Raw genomic sequence first — 20,973 nt, forward strand, 5'->3', positions numbered from 1 at the left:
AGGCGTAAGGCTGAGTACTAATTTACCCAAGATGTGCACATTCTAATTTATATTGCTCTGTTTTGATTCCCTAAAAAGGGCTGTTATTTCATTCACTGCCAGACGTGTAAGAATGTGTCCACTCCAGTGCCAGGGTTTTTGTCATTTTCACTCAAATTACAGGACCCACAAAATATTGAGTTTTATGACTACATAAACATTCAATCCAGCGTAAGAAACTTGATACCATCTTCTTTCATCAGAATAAAAGAGTTTATTCCTAAATTACATCCGTCTGGAGTTATATGAGCTTGAAATGAAGGCGGCGGTCCAAAATACAATACCATACATTCATATTATATTGGTTTAGGCTTAGCTGAAGCTGGAACAAAGCCCTAACACGAAAGAAGGGAAATGCTCGTGGAAGGGAAAAAATATTGCCAGAGGTCTTACCAGCGCTTTATCGACACCCAGCCCCTCGCAAGAAAAACCTGAACAAATTCGGGATCGGCGCTCTACGTCATATTTTTAAGTCTCGAAAAATTCGGGAATGGGAGTGAATGAGTTAAAGGCGATACATGAAAAATATGTTTTCACTGTGATTGAGGGACAGTTGTGCAGTTTGAAAAACTGCTTCAAGTGAAACAAAAGTTCTTTAATTTTGAAAATAGACTATGGTGTTGTTTTAGTAAACATTTATATTTAGCACAAAGTGATCCATGATTCCTTTTTAATGGCGCATTAAAACGGAAACAATGGGACAAAAATAAATCAACGGAAATTTAGAACACAAAATGTTGTGATTTATCACGATTAATTTTGAGTAACTATGAAGTATACATATGATCACAATTAAATCTTTTTATCTTCTGATAGCTCTAATACAAACGCTACAAATTGTAGCAAGCAAACATGTATGTTACTTAATTTAATAATAATAATAATCATAACATTTTATTTATAGGCGCCTTTCAAAACTCTTTTAATTGACTTTCAATTCTCTCTGCTTTCTCTCTGACAGATCCAGGATTTAGCAATCCGTTGTATCCAGAAAAACATCAAAAAGAATTGTGGGGTCAAAGACTGGCCGTGGTGGAAGCTTTTCACGACAGTAAGACCTCTAATTGAGGTGCAGCTCAGTGAAGAACAAATCCGTGGCAAGGATGTAAGCATAAAAGATGAACCGTCAGCTAAGTTATTTGGATTTCATTTAGCGCAGAAATAATTGAATAATAATGACTGAAAGATTTAAATGAGTTGACTATACAGACTCATTTTCGATCATGCATCTTATTCTGCTTGTACTTTCCAGGAAGAGATACTTCAGTTGAAGCAAAAGCTGGAAAAGGTTGAGAAAGAAAGGAATGAACTGAGACTCAACAGTGACCGTCTTGAGAGCAGGGTAAACTTGCAAAAATACAGACACCCCAAAAAGTCTAAATTAATTAGAAGAAAATATACATTTGTCGACTGACCATACATAATTATACTTTCTTAAATTATCCACAAAATGAACCAGACAGTTATGGCTAAGTTAGTGTGTCATAACTATGTCTGTGTAAGCTCTCAGTCGTACAGGAGTGGTCCATCGATGAAAAGGTTTCTTCAGCCGTCATCTGTAGTTTTTTGAAGGTGTCGGACGTTTCGCTTCTTATCCAAGAAACTTCGTCAGCAAACTAAAGTCTTAAAAAAAGTACAGATGACGGCTGAAGAAACCTTTTCATCGATGTGTCATAACTAATTTACATGTTGAGTCGGGTGTGTCTGATCTTCCGTGGCTGAGGCTCCGTCGAACCCCGACTCACCGAACCCGAGTGTTCAATCAAATCCAAGTTCCTCAACCAACCACTCCTCTAAATTTACCCTTGGCATGATTATGTGCGCGAATGGTTGTTTTTGTCTGTGTGCCCCGCCAACTTGCTGTCAACTAGTTCAGGGTGTCCTCCGCTTACTGCCCAAAAACAGCTGGGATAGGCCCCAGCAGGTCCGAGATCCTTGTGAGGATAAATTGATTCGAAAACGGATGGATGGAGGGGGGTAGGGGATGAAAAGAGGGAAGGATGGAGGGTAGGATGAAGGGATGGATGGATGATGGATGGATGAATGGATAAGTAGTGTGTAAAATAAATGATTCCCGAGATAACATGCTTTAAAAAATGGTGTATCATTTTGTTTTCTGATCTAGAAACAAATGTACCGTTTATTTTAAATTGTTACACCCACGTGCTGAAGTGTGCGTGTGTGTGTTTGTGTGTGTGTGTGTGCGTGTGTTTGCATGTATGTTATCAGCTCACTGAGCTGTCATCCGAGTTGACTGATGAACGCAATACGGGGGAATCGGCCACCCAGCTCCTGGAAACGGAAACTTCTGAGCGACTTCGTCTTGAGAAGGACATGAAGGAACTGAAGGTAGGCACGCACGCACACACACACTTTATTAGCACGACCTTTTACTGTGCTGTTCTGGGAAACTAGATTCTGTTTCATTGTTGTCCAAATAAGTACGCATGTCTGACTTTGTATACCATGACAATACTTTATATGTTCGTGAGTCTGTGGTCATCAAACCAGGCAAACAAACTGTTGGCCAGAAAATAACCAGAAATTGATCATGCCACTAATTGACTCAATTCGACCCAAGTGTGTCAGATTTTTTTCCACAAAAACAATGCTATCTCAGTACTGGGGCTTTTTTAGCATATGCTCAAAATAAATCATTTTCTTTCACGTACCCAAAGGACCAATTTGACAACCTGAAGAAACAGACGGAATCCATGGAGATGGAAGTGATGGAGGCTCGTCTAATCAGGGCCTCTGAACTCAATGGAGTGTTGGATGATGATGAATCAGGTCAGACAAGTACAAACACTGAAGAACAACAAGAATAATGAATTTGGGGAGACTCTTGCACACAATTGTCTACGTTTTTGATCTTGGCAAGGTGTAGGGTTCCCCCGAGAGAGAGATCCCTCACGACTCAACTCACCTGATTAAATTCGTTCAGGCCTTGAGGGAACTTGTTGATTGTTTATTATTGATATTATTGACAATCATAATAGGGCAGTCCAGTTTGTCCTTCTTTGTCCACCAAGTCCTTCTTGGTGGACAAATATTGGTAATACAGTAAAGTCTCGTTATATCGATATTGGTTATATCGATAGTACTGCTTATTACGATACTATTCCTATGAACGCAAGGAGAAAATTACATGCCCGCAGGATCGCATATATCGATAGTCCGGTTATATCGATATTTTTTTCCAACTCCCGAGAATATCGATATAACGAGACTTTACTGTAGTTTGTTTAGTTGTTACCAATACAATAAGTGTTCTGTCGATGTCAAACTCGATATATATTAATTGCAAAAACAAAAATTTTGAACATGAATATGAACTAAAATGGCCAGGCTGAAATAATATTCCAAAATGAATCAAACTAAACTATGGAAAATGGAGGGATGGATGGAATCAAACTAAACATAAATAAAATGTCTTAAAATACAAGCAACATCCGATTTACGGCTGGTGCGAGTTACGACCACCCGTACTTGGGAACACGACCGCCAGCCATGTTTTTTTTTTCTACGGCTGCGACCGCTACAGTGGCAGCCCGGCAACGCTGTTGAGATCTACAGCGTGTTTGCAATTCATTTGAAAGAATAAAGACTCAAGATGGTCCTTCTTGTTTAGATTGAACAAGTAGGATGTTTATTTGTCGGAGCACAGAAAGCAACAGCTTCTCTCAGCACTGTATCAGAATTATTTTTTTTATCTCTGTCAAAGGACCATATGTAGCGTTGTGGCTGCGTTGCTTGATCCGCTCAAAATGACGATCCAAAATAACTGTTTCTTTACAAACACGTACGACAATTTTGGCCAGCCAGCGCGTGATGGCACCGGTGGGCGGGAGTGTCCACCGACGCCGAGGCGGGTGGGCGTCGGCGCTCGGATCGAGGCTTCCCCGCGATGAGAATGCCGCGTCAGGCCCACGCCGTCATCGCCTCTTTGAGACTTTTTTCCTTCGGCGTCCGCCTAAGTCCGAGCGTGTGTGCTGGGTGACCTCTTCTGGCTTCTCGGTTAGCAGGGAGTGCGATTTTTCAACAACGCGAATGCATGCGAAGCCGTGCGTATTTGGCTCAGCAGAACGACACAGTAGTCAAAATCGATAATACGAAATATAAAATGATCAATAAAAAGATTTCTTCAGCCGTCATCTGTACTTCTTTGAAGGTGTCGGACGTTTCGCTTTTTATACAAGAGGCTTCACAGCAAACTAAAATTTGCTGGTAGCTCTGGCCCTATATATATATATATATATATATATATATATATATATATATATATATATATATATATATATATATATATATATACACACTGTATATCCTTACTGTCCATAGGTGGCGGTGCCAGACATCTGCTATGATAGGTCCCTACACTGAGGTTGGGGGAAGCAGAGGACCATTTCCTGAGGCTACACCGATTACTTCTATTGTCTTGACTGATTATGGTCTACGGCTGGCCTGATTGCCTCATTTGCCCTGGTATCACCTCATCAGCATAACTAAGCCTGTGTTATAACTATCTCAGGAGTGTGTTGTAAGAACGATCCACATTCTTACAACACACTCCTGTGTCCTCTGCTCCCCCCAACCTTAGAGCAGAGACCTATCATAGCAGAAGTCTGGCACCACCACCCCTGGACAGTAGGGATATATATAGGGTCAGAGCCACCAGAAAATTTTAGTTCGCTGACGAAGCCTCTTGGATAAGAAGCGAAACGTCCTACTCCCTCAAAGAAGTACAGACGACGGCTGAAGAAACCTTTTCATCGATGGACCATTCCTGTACGACTGAGAGCTTACACAGACAAAATTTAAAATGATTAAAAATGACACTTCAAAGTTATAAGATTTATAATTGAATTGTAAGCAGTTTGGTATACCTAGTATTCAATAGAAAACGTTCTTTAAAAACAACAGATTGACATCGTATACGATTCTGTCGTATAAACCTTGCGGCGGCCATTTTGAATGCATTTTAACTTATGACCATTTTGTCGGAACGGAACCCGGTCGTAAGTCGGATGTTACCTGTAACTGGAAAAAAAGAAAATGCAAATGGTGCTTTTTAGTAAATTATAATCAATCCAAACTTTCAGGATTCTTTACTCCCATGCCACTGCAGTTGTTGGTGGACAAGTGAGTAATGGAGTTGTGCGAAAGTACAGAGATTTGGAATGCTGCTGTTTTAACAAACCAATTTAGAAGCACAGATAAAATATTTTTTGAAACTGTGTTTGAGCTGTGCGTCAGTCGAATCAAGGCAAATTATCAAAACATGGACAATAAATATAAGAAGCCCACTCACACATGTAGCCCATGTTTTTAATAATTACAATAAAGTCTCGTTATATCAATATGGGTTATATCGATAGTACTGCTTATTACGATACTATTTCTATGAACGCAAGGAGAAAATTTACATGCCGCAGAATCGTATATATCGAAAGTCCGGTTATATCTATATTTTTTCCGACTTCCAAGAATATCGATATAACGAGACTTTACTGTATATTTAAACACCAATGTTCCCTTCTGGTGCCTGTTTTGTTCGCCGAAAAGCAAAAGGAACCAATTCGGTGGAGTGGCCCAGTTATGGTTTCCCTGACCCCCTTGAAAATCACGGCAACCGGTCTGCGGATGTGCTCTATGAGCTTCTGTGTTTGGACCCTCCTTTTTGAAATTACAATCATCATGGTAAATTCAACTTTCTCACGTGTGTGAACCAAACGTGTGCTTATATGACAGGGGGGGAGTGGAGGCTGAAGTATGAAAGAGCCATCAGAGAAATTGAGTTTACCAAGAAGCGACTGCAGCAGGAGTTTGACGACAAAGTGGAAGTAGAGCAGCAGAACAATCGACAACTGGAGAGGAGGGTAAGAGAATAATCACTGCGTCACACACCCATTGGCAGACACGGTTGAAATTCATTGATTCTAATCATGGCAGTCGTTTCAATTAATTGACATAGCAAGGAAAAGACTGTGAACCTGTCAGGGATAATCGATCGGACACTGTGGACAAAGGCTCGAACACAGGAAGAATTCTTTTACTGCCGGCAGGGGACGTAGCCATTCAAGACAGACACCCAAATTCTGCAGCCCTCTGCCAATAACACACAATGGTGAATCGTTGTGTGTCGCAGCCAATTGCGGTCACGCGCATGAAGAATATATAAGTTTACACAAATTCGCAGCGGACAAATCAGCCCATTTCCAACGGAGCTTGTGCGCCATCTTGTGCATTTTCTGGGTGCTACATTGGAGTCCAGACGCCTCGAATTGGTATGGAAGGTCTTCTTCAATCGATTGCAAACATTTATGCCTTCCTCTTCAGAACTGTTTTAATCATATTCATAACTGGATGAGTGACAAGAAAGCATCTTCTCCGAATCTGAACTCTCTGTAGCCATTGTTTTGATTCTGGAGCAAGGCAGTGTGTGACCAATAGTCAGTGACGTGCGATGAGGTTTATGACTGGTGAGGCACTGACGTCATCACAGTCAGATTTACAAACTTATGAACTCTCCAGAGTAGCTTATTCCCCATTTGATTGGCAACAGTTAACGTGTTTTGTTTAAAATGTCATGTCAGCATTCTTTATATAAACTGTAGCATAGAAAAAAGTAAAGATGTTACCTTTACTTAAAAATGAAGTCCATGCTACTACAGTAAAGTCTCGTTATATCGATATCGGATATATCGATAGTCCCGGTTATATCGATATTTTTTCGGACTCCCTTGAATATCGATATAAAGAGACTTTACTGTACTTTCAGTTATTGATGCAACAGTTTGAAAAGTATCTCTATTTCTTTCAATTTAGGTATGTAATCCTCCATTCTGAAAATGAGGCCAAGCAACACGAAAAAATGACTGAATGGTTGCACTTAACTTGCTAACTGTTTACTGTAGCTTGCTCTCACTAATTCTATTATTCTGCAGCCAAGGAGGCATACGAAGAATCTGTAATCACCAGCGCCCCCTGTCATGAGGCAGGAGAACTGTGTGCCTCACAGATGCACACCGTTTTGGTAAAAATAAAATAACATAAACACTGTAGTACAGTGTTTATAAAGTAAAGTGACTCTACATTATATACATCAGCTAAACTAGAAATGTAGTTCATATACTAAAAGTGTTTGAACACTTTAATAGCGATATGCAGAAGGAAAGCAATGCGGTCTCACTGCAGAGCAAGCCAGCACAGTTAGCATAGTGATTGTGCAATCCATGGTGAGGCTCAGCCGGCTGCTGCCTCACTGCTCGTCTCTACTTAGTATCTGAACGGTAAATGTGAGAATGAGCGATTTTGAAAAAAAATCAAAAAATGGTGAAGTTAAATGGAAAAGAACTTTAAAGTACAAATCACTAAATAAATATAACTGTTTAATTTATTTTTTCATTTGATATTTCCATGATGACAGTTGAGGCACGGCCTCACCTGGCTCCCCTGACTGCACGTCACTGCCAATAGTGATGTCACGAACAAGGGGGCGGTACTTACTGAATCTGCCCAGTTTTCACACTCATTCATGGCAGTTTTGGGACACTTTAAGTCATTTTTATTGGTGTTTTGCATTTGATTAAAAATATCTGCCTGCATGTTTTGGGTATTTTAGATGCTATAAAACGTTGCTATAAAAATGGTGTCGATTGTCATTTAGAGGACAACAAACGCCACTTTTTGTTTCCTGACATCAGGAAAACGTTTTATAGCATCTAAAATACCCAAAACACGCAGGATGATCTTCTTCTTTTCCTTTCGCCTCCAATAAAAATGACTTAGTGTCCAAAAACTACTTCAAATTCAACCCGGAAGTGGCCAGTTTCAGGATGTCCCGCCCCCTTGTTCGTGGTGTTACTCCAAGACGTCTTGCCTTGCTCGAGAATCAAAACAATGGCTTCAGATTCGGAGAAGATGCTTTCTTCTTACTCATCCAGTTATGAATATGATTCAAATAGTTCTGAAGAGGAAAGCATACATGTTTGCAATTGATTAAATAATTTATTCCTTGTCATTTTGAAACATCTGGACAGAAATGTAGCACTGCGTGTTTTGGGTATTTTAGATGCTATAAAACATTTTTCTGATGTCAGTTAGGAAACAAAAAAATGGTGTCGGTTGTCCTTTAAGTGATTCATTAGTAAAACACAGTCGTCTTCATTTGAACACCACGCCGGGACGTCCTAAGCACCAACAGCTATAAACAATAAAACAGAAGAAAAGAAAATTACGGTCGAGTCGAAGAAGGAGATTATCGAAAAACACGAACGAGGTGTGCAATTGTGTGACATAGCTGTCCCAATAACATTACGCTAAGTCGACCATTGCTTCCATCCATTGACAACTACCTTTACAAAGGTAAATAAAATGACTTTATTATACCGTACAGTATATTTCTTTAATTACAATCCAATAGCACATTTATTATACATAAAATAAGTTTGTGTTTAAGGCTTATTTAGTAGAAAATTATGTTTTATGGGGACCTGGGAACGGATTATTCTCATTTTCGCAAGTTTCTTATGCGAAATAAATGTTTGGCAGATGAACATTTCGCCTTCCACACACTTTCTGGCAACCAATTAAGTTCGTAAGCTGAGGTGTCATTATATATATCAAAGTCAAAGTCAGCCTATATATATACTTAACAGCTAAAGCACTAACATGGACAAAAGGCAAATGCCGCCCCCTCGTTTTTGAAACAGAAAAAAATTGCCGGAGGTCTGACTAGCACTTTATCGGCGTCCCCCGTCTCCCCCAACCCCCCAAGTAAAAAACAAAACCCGAACAAATTTGGGAATGCGCCCCACGTCAAACTTTTCAATTCCTGAAGAAATTCAGGAATGGCATTGAATGAGTTAATGACGATCATTAAACTGTCCCGAAAGGATTTAGTTTTTCTCTTCTGGCTTTTTTTAGATCAGTGACCTACAGGCGGATAATGAAGAATCACAACGAAATATTCAGCAGTTAAAGAAAAAAGCGCAGAGACTCACGGCTGAACTTCAGGACACCAAACTTCACCTGGAAAGCCAACAGAGCCGCAACCATGATCTGGAGAAGAAGCAGAGGAAGTGCGTAAATGACCCAAGCACAAAAAAAAATGTATTCTCAGACACAACCTGACCTCATCTGTCTCTTATGAAAAACAAACAAACAATTGCAAAACAAGACAAGATGAATTTCGTTAACTCGCAACATGGTCTGTTTCGTCGTCTGTTCATGTTATGAAAGTGTATTGTTTGCATTCATATACAGGTTTGACAGCGAGCTGAGTGCAGCCCAAGATGAGGTGCAGAGGGAAAAGATCTTACGAGAAAAACTGGCCCGAGAGAAAGATATGCTGACTGGAGAGGTTTTCAGTCTAAAACAACAGGTTGAGGTACTGTGTGTCCAGGATATACACTTTCTTCATTTGCACATATTCTTTGAAGCATGTTTGTATTGGGCCTATTTCCCTCACCAAGCGCTTGACCAGAATTGTTGATGCAGGAAAAAAAAAAAAAAAACATTTGAAAGTGTTGAAACATGTGGCAAAACTGTCTTGGATACTGAATGAAAAAGCATTTGTGTTTGTTAAAAACGAGAAAATAGACAAAAGTGTTTTTTTGTGTGTTTGTGTTGTTTTTCCATCTCTTTGATCTGATACAGTACAAAGGAGTTGGCCAACCCGAGGCTCACGGGTCGCATGCGGCTCTTTAGCTGGTTTAATGCAGCTCCTGGGCTTTCACATTGCAACCAAACTGTATCAGCGATGGCGTTGCCATTCAAACAATAAAGCGAACGTACTACCTCAGCCTACCATGAATCCGGTTACCACAATTATTTGTTTGTGGGTCTTCAATTCTTTAGTATTGTACTATATGTGCTGACCTGCTTGCGCTTCTTTTCTTCTCTCTTTGGTTCTTCAGGACAAGGACCTGGATGTGTGTGCAGTCAATCTTAAATTGGACCGGCTGGAAGCTGAGCTGCAAGATCTCAACTCCCAAGAGTCCAAGGATGAAGCATCACTCGCTAAGGTCCTTTTGCTCTCTGACTTTGAAGAATAAATCAACTGCAATACAGGTAACATCCGACTTATGACCGAGTTCCGTTCCGGCCAAACGGTCGTAAGTCAAAATGCTCATAAGTTGAAATACAGTAAAGTCTCGTTATATCGATATTCAAGGGAGTCCGAAAAAATATCGATATAACCGGGACTATCGATATATCCGACCCTGTTTGCATGTAATTTTCTCAGTGCGTGCATAGAAATAGTATCGATATAACCGGGACTATCGATATATCCGATATCGATATAACGAGACTTTACTGTACATTCAAAATGTTGAATAGAGACTCGGAGACTAAATGACTCGCAAACTCCTCCCTCCAGTGCCATCACATTGCCGATTGCTGTGCGAGAGTGAGATGCTGGCTGGATGGCCAAAATTATGTACGTGTTGCCAGCCTCCTAGCGCGTTGCAGTGCCAGGCGTAGAATGAAATTTTTTAAAATGGGGTCTGAAGGTCATGGTCGTAATTACGGGTGGTCGTCAGTCGAGCCGGTCGTAAGTCGGATATTACCTGTATATGTCTTAGCTCAAATCACATCGTTTATACATTTTAGCTAAAGGCTATCTCTGAATTACTACATTAAAATCTGCATGACAAAATCTACTTTTTATTTGGAGTGTTAATTGTTTTTAGTTTTTTATGATCCTTCAGGTGAGAAAGCAGTTTCGTGACATGGAGGCAAAGGTGAAGGACCAGGAGGAAGAGCTTGATGAGCAAGCAGGAACCATCCAGATGTTAGAACAGGTACACTAATGACCAACAATGCAATTTACATTTGGAAACAGAGAAACACTAACCAGATTTAATCTCATCAAAAAGTTTGTTTCCTCCCTGATTGAGCAGGGCTGCTAAAATTAGTGGACTTGACATTATTGTGACGGATTGGCTTGGCAATTTACCGGACTTGAACCCGATTGAGAATTTATGGTCGATAATCAAGATTCGTCTGCATGAGAAAGATTGCACAACAAAAAAAGCCCTAATTTGTGCTGTAATTAAGACCTGGTACGAGGACCCTTGCATCTTCAACAACTGTCAAAATCTGGTCGATTCCATGCCAAAACGCATTGCTGAGGTGATAAAGAACAAGGGAGGACACACTTCTTACTAAAAGTACATTTGAATCATTTGAGTTGTCAAAAAATGTAAACAATCAATTCTATGTATGCCAAAATAACAGGGCGGTGCAATTAAGTTCCACAAGGGTGTATGTGTTTACGTGGACGGAAGAAAGTAACCAGAGAAGAGTGCCGCAGGTAATGGAAATGTTGTAAGAGGAGAAGGGAAAAGAGAGAAGTTGGGTGAGGAGGGTCCGCAAAAGGATATGTGGTGGACACAGGTGGCAAATCATCATGGAGGAGGAGCATGGAAGGGAGAGGAGAGAGATACCTATCTAACCCATGGACGGAAGGGAAAGAAGAGTAGATAAGAGATGAAAAGGAGGCTACAGGAGAGGTTAAACAGAACAAATGAGAAAATGCAGAGATGAAAGGTGTGAGAGTCAAAGTCAGCTTTATTGTCAAATATGCTAATATGCATGACATACAGCACAGATGAAATTACTGTCCTGTCAGACCCAGCATGCAAGGCACTTAAAATGTAGCTAAAAAAGACAGACAATTGACAACAGACAATACATGTAAAGTGAGGTAGTGTCGTATGTGAAGTGAGTTAGCGTTGTATGTAAAGTGAGGTAATGTCATATGTAAAGTGATGTCGTGTAGTTATGCAAAAACAAAAAAAGGTTGAAGTGAGGTCTTGCAGAAAAAAAATTGAGTTCAGGATTATAGTACAGCATGTAGCGTGTACTTAGAGTTTTGTGAGTGTGGCAGTGGGAAGAGGCAGGGGGAGCAGGGCTGGGCTGGGAGGGAGTTGAGTCTCCTGACTGCCTGATGGCAGAAACTGTCCTTGAGCCTGCTGACTCCGCAGTCTCCTACCCGATGACAGCAGGATGCAGAGGTTGTGGGAGGGGTGGGTGGTATCGCCAGCGAGCTTGATGGCTCGGCGGGTGTTGTACAGAGAGTATGCAGAAGCAGAACAGGCCTGACAATGCATGAGTGAATAATGAGTAAATAAAGTTTGAGTGTGGGAAGTGTGAAAGTGTGTTTACCTCACAGGGCAATAGGACAAATCATGAAAGGAGATGCACGGAAAGAGCATCTGAAGAGGAAGGGGACAGGAGACTGTGTGGGGCGGTTAAAAAATGATTACAAAAGCAAATTATGCAAGACCCATGAGAGGGTGCTGGAGGAGATCGTAGAAGATAGAGGGACTTGTGGGAGGTTGCGGTAACGAGATATTGGTGGGGAACTTCACAAGGGACCAAAGAAAGTCGGGCCAGGTGTGGGACCCAGAAGTGGGGGCAGGTCCCCGACGGGGACCAATGGCCCAGGAAGAAGAGTAAAAGGATTTGAAAATATTGATCTTGGTCTACTTTTTTACATCGCAAAAACCTCACATTTTAGCAGCAGTGTGTAGAATTGTTATCCCTTCTATCAGTTTCCAATTGATATTAGCCTGAACTACAAAATAAAAATATCAATGCTGCTTGTCGACAAACGGTATTTCATTTAATCAAATCTTTTTTTCTAGGCTAAATTACGTCTTGAGATGGAGATGGAACGTTTGCGCCAAACCCATTCCAAAGATATTGAGAGCAAAGATGATGAGGTTGAGGAAATCCGACAATCATGCAGCAAGAAGGTAAAGTGGATCATTAAAAAAAATACTACGACTTGTAATCATCAAATAATAACAATTAGATTCTTTTTCAAAATTGCTCAGTCCCAATATATACTGTATGTTCTTTTGTTAAACACACCATCCCAGCTTCAATGAAATGTGTCGTTCAATTTCGAGTGACTAAATAAAGGTGAAGGGATGTATTATAAACATTTTTAAACAGTGCATTATTATTTTTAATGCCTCTGAACATAATGTTGTTAGTTTTGGTCTTAAATTAATTAAACCAATAAAAAATGATCTGAATGGGTCATTTGGAAAACTAAAGAGTTTTTCAGAATCAGAATCAGAATCATCTTTATTGCCAAGTATGTAGAACACACAAGGAATTTGTTTCCGGTGTTTGCTTGAATACAGTGAGACCTCAGCTTACGAACGTAATTGGTTCCCAGACAGAGTGTGTAAGCCAAAAAGTGTGTATCACAAAAAAAATCCCATAGGAAACCATTAAAATGGGAATAATCCGTTCCCATGTTTCCATAAAATATACTTTTCAACTAAATAAGCCTTAAAACTACACACAACCTACCTTATTCTATGTATAATAAATGTGCTATTGTATTGTAAAAGAAATTTGAAATTTGTAAAAGAAAATTGTAAAAGAAATACACTGCACTGTATAATAAAGTCACTTTATTTGCATTTGTGATGGTCGTTGATGGCTCTTAATTGACACCTGTTGCTTTCTGACTTGTAAGGTCTTACGCAACTGAGGCATCACATTATCATTCATCATGTTGATGATTCTCATAGCCTTTTCTGGATGGAACTGTTCAATAAAAGCCTGCACAGCAACTGTTGAATGGCCTGCTTCTGCTTGTCCTCTTGAAGGCAAATCAAATTCTCTGTGTTGATGACCTCATTATGGTCAGCAACAAGCTCCTCGATGTCATCTGCATCCACTTCGAATCCCGGAGGTGCTGGCAGAGATTTTATGACAATAAACATCCTTCGCCTAAAAGCTTTACAGTGTTGTGTAAACTTTACACAAATGCTTTCACGTGACTACTGACGCTGACATTGTCACGTGCAAGTTGACAGCTGGGGCGGCGCCGCCACTCGCGACACTTCAATTTCATTTTATTTCAACGAGTCGCTGAAGCTTTACACTGTAAAGCTTTTAAGTCTTCTTGTGCCGGTCCCAAGCCCGGATAAATACAGAGGGTATTGTCAGGAAGGGCATCTAACGTTAAAGCTTGGCCAAAACAAACATGCAAATCAAACCTCTGAAGATGGAGGACACTGATTGGCTTTGGCGACCCCTTGAAGGGAAAAGCCGATGATTCCACGTAGATATATAGAATAGAAGTACAATGTAACAGTGCTTTTTGTGCGAGAATTCTTCGTTTAATTAATTAATTTATTTATTGACACTTTTTAACAGTGCAGAAGAATTCTAATGTGAACTATTGACACAAAACTCCATCTGTGTTGGTGTACTGTGAATGTTTTTGTGTTTGTCTAGTTAAAACAAATGGAAGCTCAGCTTGAGGAAGAGTATGATGAGAAGCAGAAGGTTCTCAAAGAGAAACGGGAGATGGAGTCAAAGTTCCTATCAGCCCAGGACAAGGTAGAGGTTCATGAATTATTATTGGGGTGTCATTGAATATCCAGTAGCTGGAGTAAATGGAAATGCCATTGAAGCAATGCATACTGAAATTACACATTTCAACAAAGCAATGTTTGGATTAGCAAGGCGACTGTTTGTGTCTAATTTTAACACGTCACAGCAGCTCGGCTAAACATTTTGCTTTGAAACGCTTGTATTTCCGTATCATATACCCAGGGATGCTTCTGGGCCGCCATTTACGCATTTTGACAGCCACTGGGGCAACTTTGTAACTCCATTAGTACATATTGCTACATGATCTGCGCCACATATGACATACTTCTGTTAAAATAGCTAAAGAAACAAATATATATATATATATGTGTTATATGTTATACAAATTATATTTTGATGGTACTTGTGTTGGTATTTGTTAAATAAAAACATATATATTGCAGACATTTATTTATTTAATTACAATTTGTGGTAACATGTAAAAAACAGTCTTTCAAACTTCATTTGTATCAGTTCAGTTTTGACTTGCACCTTTAGGTGAGAAGTGATGACAGTGAGACTGAAAAGCGTCTGAGGAAAGACCTGAAGAGGACCAAGACTTTACTGGCTGATGCTCAGATCATGTTAGACCACATCAAGAACAATGCACCCAGCAAACGAGAGATAGCGCAGCTCAAGAACCAGGTAATCGGCTGTACATTTGCGTGCATTGACGCAAGACAATGTTTCCAACATAACTGACTGCGTCGGACTCTTTTTTTTTCTAGCTGGAGGAATCCGAATTCACTTGTGCAGCTGCAGTCAAATCCCGTAAATGCATGGAAGTGGAGATTGAAGACCTGCATGTTCAAATGGAGGACATCTCCAAAACAAAACAGGCTGTCAGTATTGTTAAATAACGCAATGGTGAATCATTGTGTGTTGCACCAAGACAACTATTTCATATTCGCTGGCACAAATTCCCAGCAGACAAATCGGCCCATTTCCACGGAGCTTGGGTGCCATCTTCTGCATTTACTGGGTGCTACATTTCTGTCCAGATTTTTGCTTTAAGAATGCTGATAGAGAAGTACAGAAAAGGTCAGAAGGAATTGCATTGTGTCTTTGTAGATCTGGTGAAAGCGTATGACAGGGTGCCCAGAGAAGAGCTGTGGTATTGCATGAGGAAGTGTGGAGTGACAGAAAAGTATGTCAGAGCGGTACAAGACATGTATCATGACTGTAAGACAGTTGTGAGATGTGCTGTCGGTGTGACTGAGGAATTCAAGGTGGAGGTGGGACTCCACCAGGGGTCAGCTCTGAGCCACTTCTTGTTTGCTATGGTGATGGACAGGCTGACAGACAATGTTAGACAAGAATCTCCTTGGACCATGATGTCTGTAGCGAGAACAGGGAACAGGTGGCGGAGGAACTAGAGATGTGGAGATATGCCCTGGAAAGGAGAGGAATGAAGATAAGTCACAGCAAGACGGAATATATGTGTGTGAATGAGAGGGATCCAAGTGCAAGAGTGATGCTACAGGGAGAAGAGATAAAGAAGGTGGAGGATTTTAAGTACTTGGGGTCAACTGTCCAGAGCAATGGAGAGTGTGGAAAAGAGGTGAAGAAGCGTGTCCAGGCAGGCTGGAGCGGCTGGAGAAAAATGTCAGGTGTGATGTGTGATAGAAGGGTTTCAGCTAGGATGAAAGGAAAAGTGTATAAAACCGTGGTCAGACCAGCCATGATGTTTGGACTGGAGACGATGCCACTGAAGAAAAGACAGGAAGCAGAGCTGGAGGTAGCAGAGCTGAAGATGCTGAGGTTTTTTTTACGGAGTGACCAGGTTGGATAGCATCAGGAATGAGTCCATTAGAGGGACAACTCATATTAGAGGCTTTGGAGAGAAAGTCAGAGAGGCCAGACTGAGATGGTTTGGACATGTCCAGAGGAGAGAGACCAACTACATCGGGAGAAGGATGCTGAATCTTGAACTGCCAGGCAGGAGACCGAGAGGAATCAGAATCAGAATCAGAAAACCTTTATTCGTCCCACAATGGGGAAATTTGCAGTCCACAGCAGCAATTGAAAGAGGATGGGGTGGGGGGTGAAAGGATAGAAAACAAGATATTCTGAGCATAACAAAATAAAACTGTCAACTGTATACTGTGCAAATGTAAATGTGCAAAACCGTTTCATAAAAAACTGTACATAGTGCAAGTATCAAGAAAGGCACATTGAAATATTGCATCAGCCCATATATACAAGTGTGCATTTTTTTTTCCTCACGTGATCACTGAGAATTGCAAAGCCTGACAGTAGTCGGTAGGAACGAGCGGCGGTACCTCTCCTTCTCGGGTGTAATAATCTCTGGCTAAAGGAGCTACCCAGTGCTGTCAGGGTGGCCAGGAGGGGGTGGGAGGGGCTGTCCATCATAGCTTTTAGTTTAGCTAGTGTCCGTCTGTTGCCCACCTCCTCCAGAGAGTCCAGTGAACAGCCCAGGACAGAACTGGCCCTCTTGACAGGGTGTTCCAGTCTTTTTCTGTCCCGGGTGGTGATGCTGCCTGACCAGCAGACAATTCCATAGTGGATGGCTAAGGCCACCAGAGAGTCATAGAAAGTCTTTAGGAGTGACCCCTGAACTCCAAAAGACCTCAGTTTCCTAAGTAGGAAGAGGCGACTGTGTCCCTTTTTGATTAGGGCCTCCGTGTTTGTAGTCCAGTCCAGTTTATTGGTGAGAGTAACACCCAGGTACTTGTAGGAGGTCACCCTCTCAATGTCCGAACCCTGGATGTTCAACGGTGCAGGTGAGGATTGTTTCCTGCAGAAGTCCACAAACAACTCCTTGGTTTTCCCGGTGTTGATCTGGAGGTGATTCTGCTGGCACCAGTCCACAAAGTCCTTTGTCAGTCCCCTGTACTCCCTATCGTCTCCCTCTGTAATGAGGCCGACAATAGCTGAGTCGTCAGAGAACTTCTGAAGGTGGCAGGTTGGGGTGTTGTAGTTGAAGTCCGAGGAAGACCGAAGAGGAGGTTTATGGATGTGGTCAAAGAGGACATGAAGGTAGCTGGTGTGAGAGAAGAGGATTCGCTGTGGCGACCCCTGAAGGGAAAAGCCGAAAGGAAAAGAAGAAGACATTTCTGTCCAGATGCCTCAAAATGACACAGAATAAATTATTTAATCAATTGCAAACATGTATGCTTTCCTCTTCAGAACTATTTGAATCATATTCATAATGGGATGAGTACCAAGAAAGCATGTTCTCCGAATCTGAAGCCGTTGTTTTGATTCTCGAGCAAGGCAAGACATCTTGGAGGGACACCACGAACAAGGGGCGGGACCTTCTGAAACTGGCCACTTCCGGGTTCAATTTGAAGTAGTTTTTGGACACTTTAAGTCATTTTTATTGGTGTTTTTCTGATGTCAGTTAGAAAACAAAAAAAGTGGCGTTGGTTGTCCTCTAAAGGACAACCGACACCAATTTTATAGCAAAGTTTTATAGCATCTAAAATACCCAAAACATGCAGGCTGATATTGTTAGTAAAATGCAAAACGTCAATAAAAATGACTTAGTGTCCCAAAACTGCCACAAATGAGCTTGAAACTGGGGAGATTCTGCCTTTCTCCAGAATCTAAACAATGGCTTCGGCGAGTTCAGATTCGGAGAAGATCCTCTCTTGTTACTCATCCAGTTATGAATATGATTCAAATAGTTCAGAAGAGGAAAGCATAAGTGGTTTATGATCGATGAAAGAAGTCCTTCCGTATCAATTCGAGCCGTTTGCAAGTGATGAAAGCAGAGGAGAAGATCTAGACTCCGGTGGGTGGGTTTTACACACAAACGAGACAGTGGCACAATTTGAGCAGCACACGAACATCAGAGATGTTGAGACGAGAGAGAGCTCGACAGCGCTACAGAGTAACAAATGACACGGCGGAAAGTGGATGTTTGTCCGATCGGTTTGCTCCACTTACATAGCGATTGCTCTCTTTCACCAGGTGAGCTCACAGTTAGCATTCAGTGTGACTGAATGAGTAAACATGCATCAAACTTCAGCCATCCAAGCGCCAAATCACTAACTCTGGTTAGCTTCCTTGTTCGCCTCCGCTGGCACTATACTGCTCTGATCCATTGGAAATGGCTGGTTTGACCACTGGGAATTTGTATAAACTTACACCTTCTTTATGCATGTTACCGCAATTGGCTGCCACACAAGGATCCCCCATCACGTTATTTATGTAGTTTTCCTTCTAATTTCACGGTCAACACGGTGTTTTCAGACGAAAAACGTGCCCAAAATGCACTGTGACGCTTTCTCGGTCAGGGGCGTACCGAATGTGATGTCACTTCCGGCATCGACATCAACTCGAAAACAAGACTTCATGAATATTCAGCGTGACTTTTAAAAAGTAAAATATAGCTGTATGCGGTGGAATCTTTGTAAAATGCAGTCAGTAGAAGTTATTTGAAATGATTTTACAAATTACGGACGCAACTTGTCGCGAGGAGTCGGTTGTCCTTTAATATTAAGAATAAAAATGTAAATGATATTAGAGCTAGTAAACGTTTGAAATCGTAGCCTGATGGTCCATCGTATGCAGTAAGTCCACACAGATGCCCTCAGTCAACACACATATAAACTATTTGTAAAGTAGTTACCCGTTTAGCTATTACCTCAGCACTAGATGCACACATTTCAAATGCAAAATAGGAAATACCCAATTTCACAAGTATGTTTCATGCAAGATATATTGATTTATATAGCACTTTAACAACTGTTGGAGCTGTAACAAAGCGCTTACCATGGACAACTATCATATACCGGAAATAAAGCAGTCACAAAGGTAGTAGAAAATACCAGGGAGTGAAACCAAGATCAAGTCGGAATCATGCTGAGTCGAATGGCAAAGAGTACTTTCAGACCAAACAAAGTACCACAAAATGCATTGTGTGTCGCTTTCTCTGCTCCAAATCAGCTCGAAACTGGGGATTTTCAGAAAGTCCCACCCCCACTTTGTGATGTCACGCCAAGTCGTCTTGCCTTGCTCAAGAAACAAAACACCGGGCTCATGGAGTTCAGATTCAGAGAAGATGCTTTGTTGTTCCTCAAATGTGACGTCACGTAGGGGATCGTCATCAACTCGAAAACAAGACTTCCTGAAGATTCAGCGCGAGTCTTAAAATGTAAAATATAGCTATATGCGGTGGAATCTTTGTAAAATACGCTCAGTAGAAGTCATTTGAAGTGATTTTACAAATGATGGACGCGACTTGTCCGGAGGCGTCGGTTGTCCTTTAAGGTGTACTGTTGCTGATGTGGTTTATGGCACAACCCGTCCATGAAAATGACAGACGGACGACCTTAAATTCTCTGTCAACTCTTAAAAAAAATAGAAATAGTTGCTTAATGTAACCTCCACAGAAATATCAAAGATGCCAATGTTTATACAGTCTTGTTTAACTTAGATTTGATTACAAAGGCTTTCATTTGTTATTATAAATCCTCTGAGTCCTCACAAATGCCGTGCAATTTCGAGTTTGCTTCGGGCTCGGGTCTGCAAATCACGTTAATCGGTCGGGCTCGGGTCGCGTCGGGCTGGATATTTTGGGCCCAATCTTACCTCTTATAGGAAACCACTGAAGGGATGTCAGAGGGGGAGTTATATGCTCCCTCTTACGGGTACCAGTCAAGAGGCGAGCAGCAGCATTCTGGACCAGCTGGAGACGCTACATGGAGGATTGGCTGACTCCAAAGTAAAGCGCAATACAATATAGCCAAGAGACAAGTGACAAAGGCAAGAATTACTGCTTCGAGGTGCTTATGAGAATGGAGAGGTTTTATTTTAGCCAGCTGCCTATGATGAAAGAAGCTGGATTTTAACAACAACAGCAATTTATCGGTCAAGTTTAAAATCACTGTCCAGCTTACAACCCAAGTTTGAGACTTGACTTGAGATAAGGAAAAAGGGGGATCAAGTCTACAGGATGAGATGTAAATGGGCCGCTGGGACCAAACAGTGTCACTTCTGTCTTCTTTTCATTGAAGTTCAAGACGTTTTGAACATCCAGGAATAAAACATCAACTTACCATCTTTAAGTTTTGACATTGTGTATGATGTCAAACTGTGCCTTGAGGCAAGCTTTGACTGTCAAGGGAATTGAACATGGAACTGTCCGTCTGCAGGATCTGCTGCTTACCAGAAGCTATATGCACATGCATTCGTAATACACAGTCAACTACTTTCTGAGCTCAGTGCGGACATTTTGAAATAAAGATAATATCAAAAGCAAATTTCTAACTACTGACAAGCAAGATTTTGAAAGATATTTAGCCCTTTGTCAATGTTAGCCAACAGTGTTTGTGTGCCTTTTCAATTGTCTTTAGAACTTTTTTTCATTCATTTGTTTTGTAATTCAATTTCATATCCGTGTTTGTGGCCAGTCCTCAGAGCTGTGTTACAGATGCAGCAGTTGTGAAGGCTCTATGACAAAGCTGTGTTGTATTTGGATTGTATTGTATTCTCTTTAGCGGCAGGGGTGTCAAACTCCGGTCCTCGAGGACGATTGTCCTGCATGTTTTTCAAGTC

At 41.1% G+C, this 20,973-nt stretch overlaps 1 protein-coding gene across 1 annotated transcript in view; it reads left to right on the forward strand.

Annotated features, from left to right (window-relative positions):
* LOC148887972 (unconventional myosin-XVIIIa-like) overlaps nt 1–20,973 on the forward strand; it is a 97,042-nt gene that overhangs the window by 47,040 nt on the left and 29,029 nt on the right. The window contains exons 25-37 of the mRNA XM_089014247.1: nt 1,001–1,144; nt 1,292–1,381; nt 2,269–2,388; nt 2,718–2,829; nt 5,791–5,918; nt 8,968–9,122; nt 9,307–9,430; nt 9,960–10,067; nt 10,755–10,847; nt 12,696–12,806; nt 14,311–14,415; nt 14,947–15,093; nt 15,177–15,290. Coding sequence (XP_088870373.1) covers nt 1,001–1,144; nt 1,292–1,381; nt 2,269–2,388; nt 2,718–2,829; nt 5,791–5,918; nt 8,968–9,122; nt 9,307–9,430; nt 9,960–10,067; nt 10,755–10,847; nt 12,696–12,806; nt 14,311–14,415; nt 14,947–15,093; nt 15,177–15,290 — 1,551 coding nt within the window. The remainder of the gene's footprint in view (nt 1–1,000; nt 1,145–1,291; nt 1,382–2,268; nt 2,389–2,717; nt 2,830–5,790; nt 5,919–8,967; nt 9,123–9,306; nt 9,431–9,959; nt 10,068–10,754; nt 10,848–12,695; nt 12,807–14,310; nt 14,416–14,946; nt 15,094–15,176; nt 15,291–20,973) is intronic.

Source organism: Hippocampus bargibanti, linkage group LG14, assembly GCF_051943395.1.
Source record: "Hippocampus bargibanti isolate YZ-2025 linkage group LG14, ASM5194339v1, whole genome shotgun sequence".
Classification (NCBI taxonomy): Eukaryota; Metazoa; Chordata; class Actinopteri; order Syngnathiformes; family Syngnathidae; genus Hippocampus; species Hippocampus bargibanti.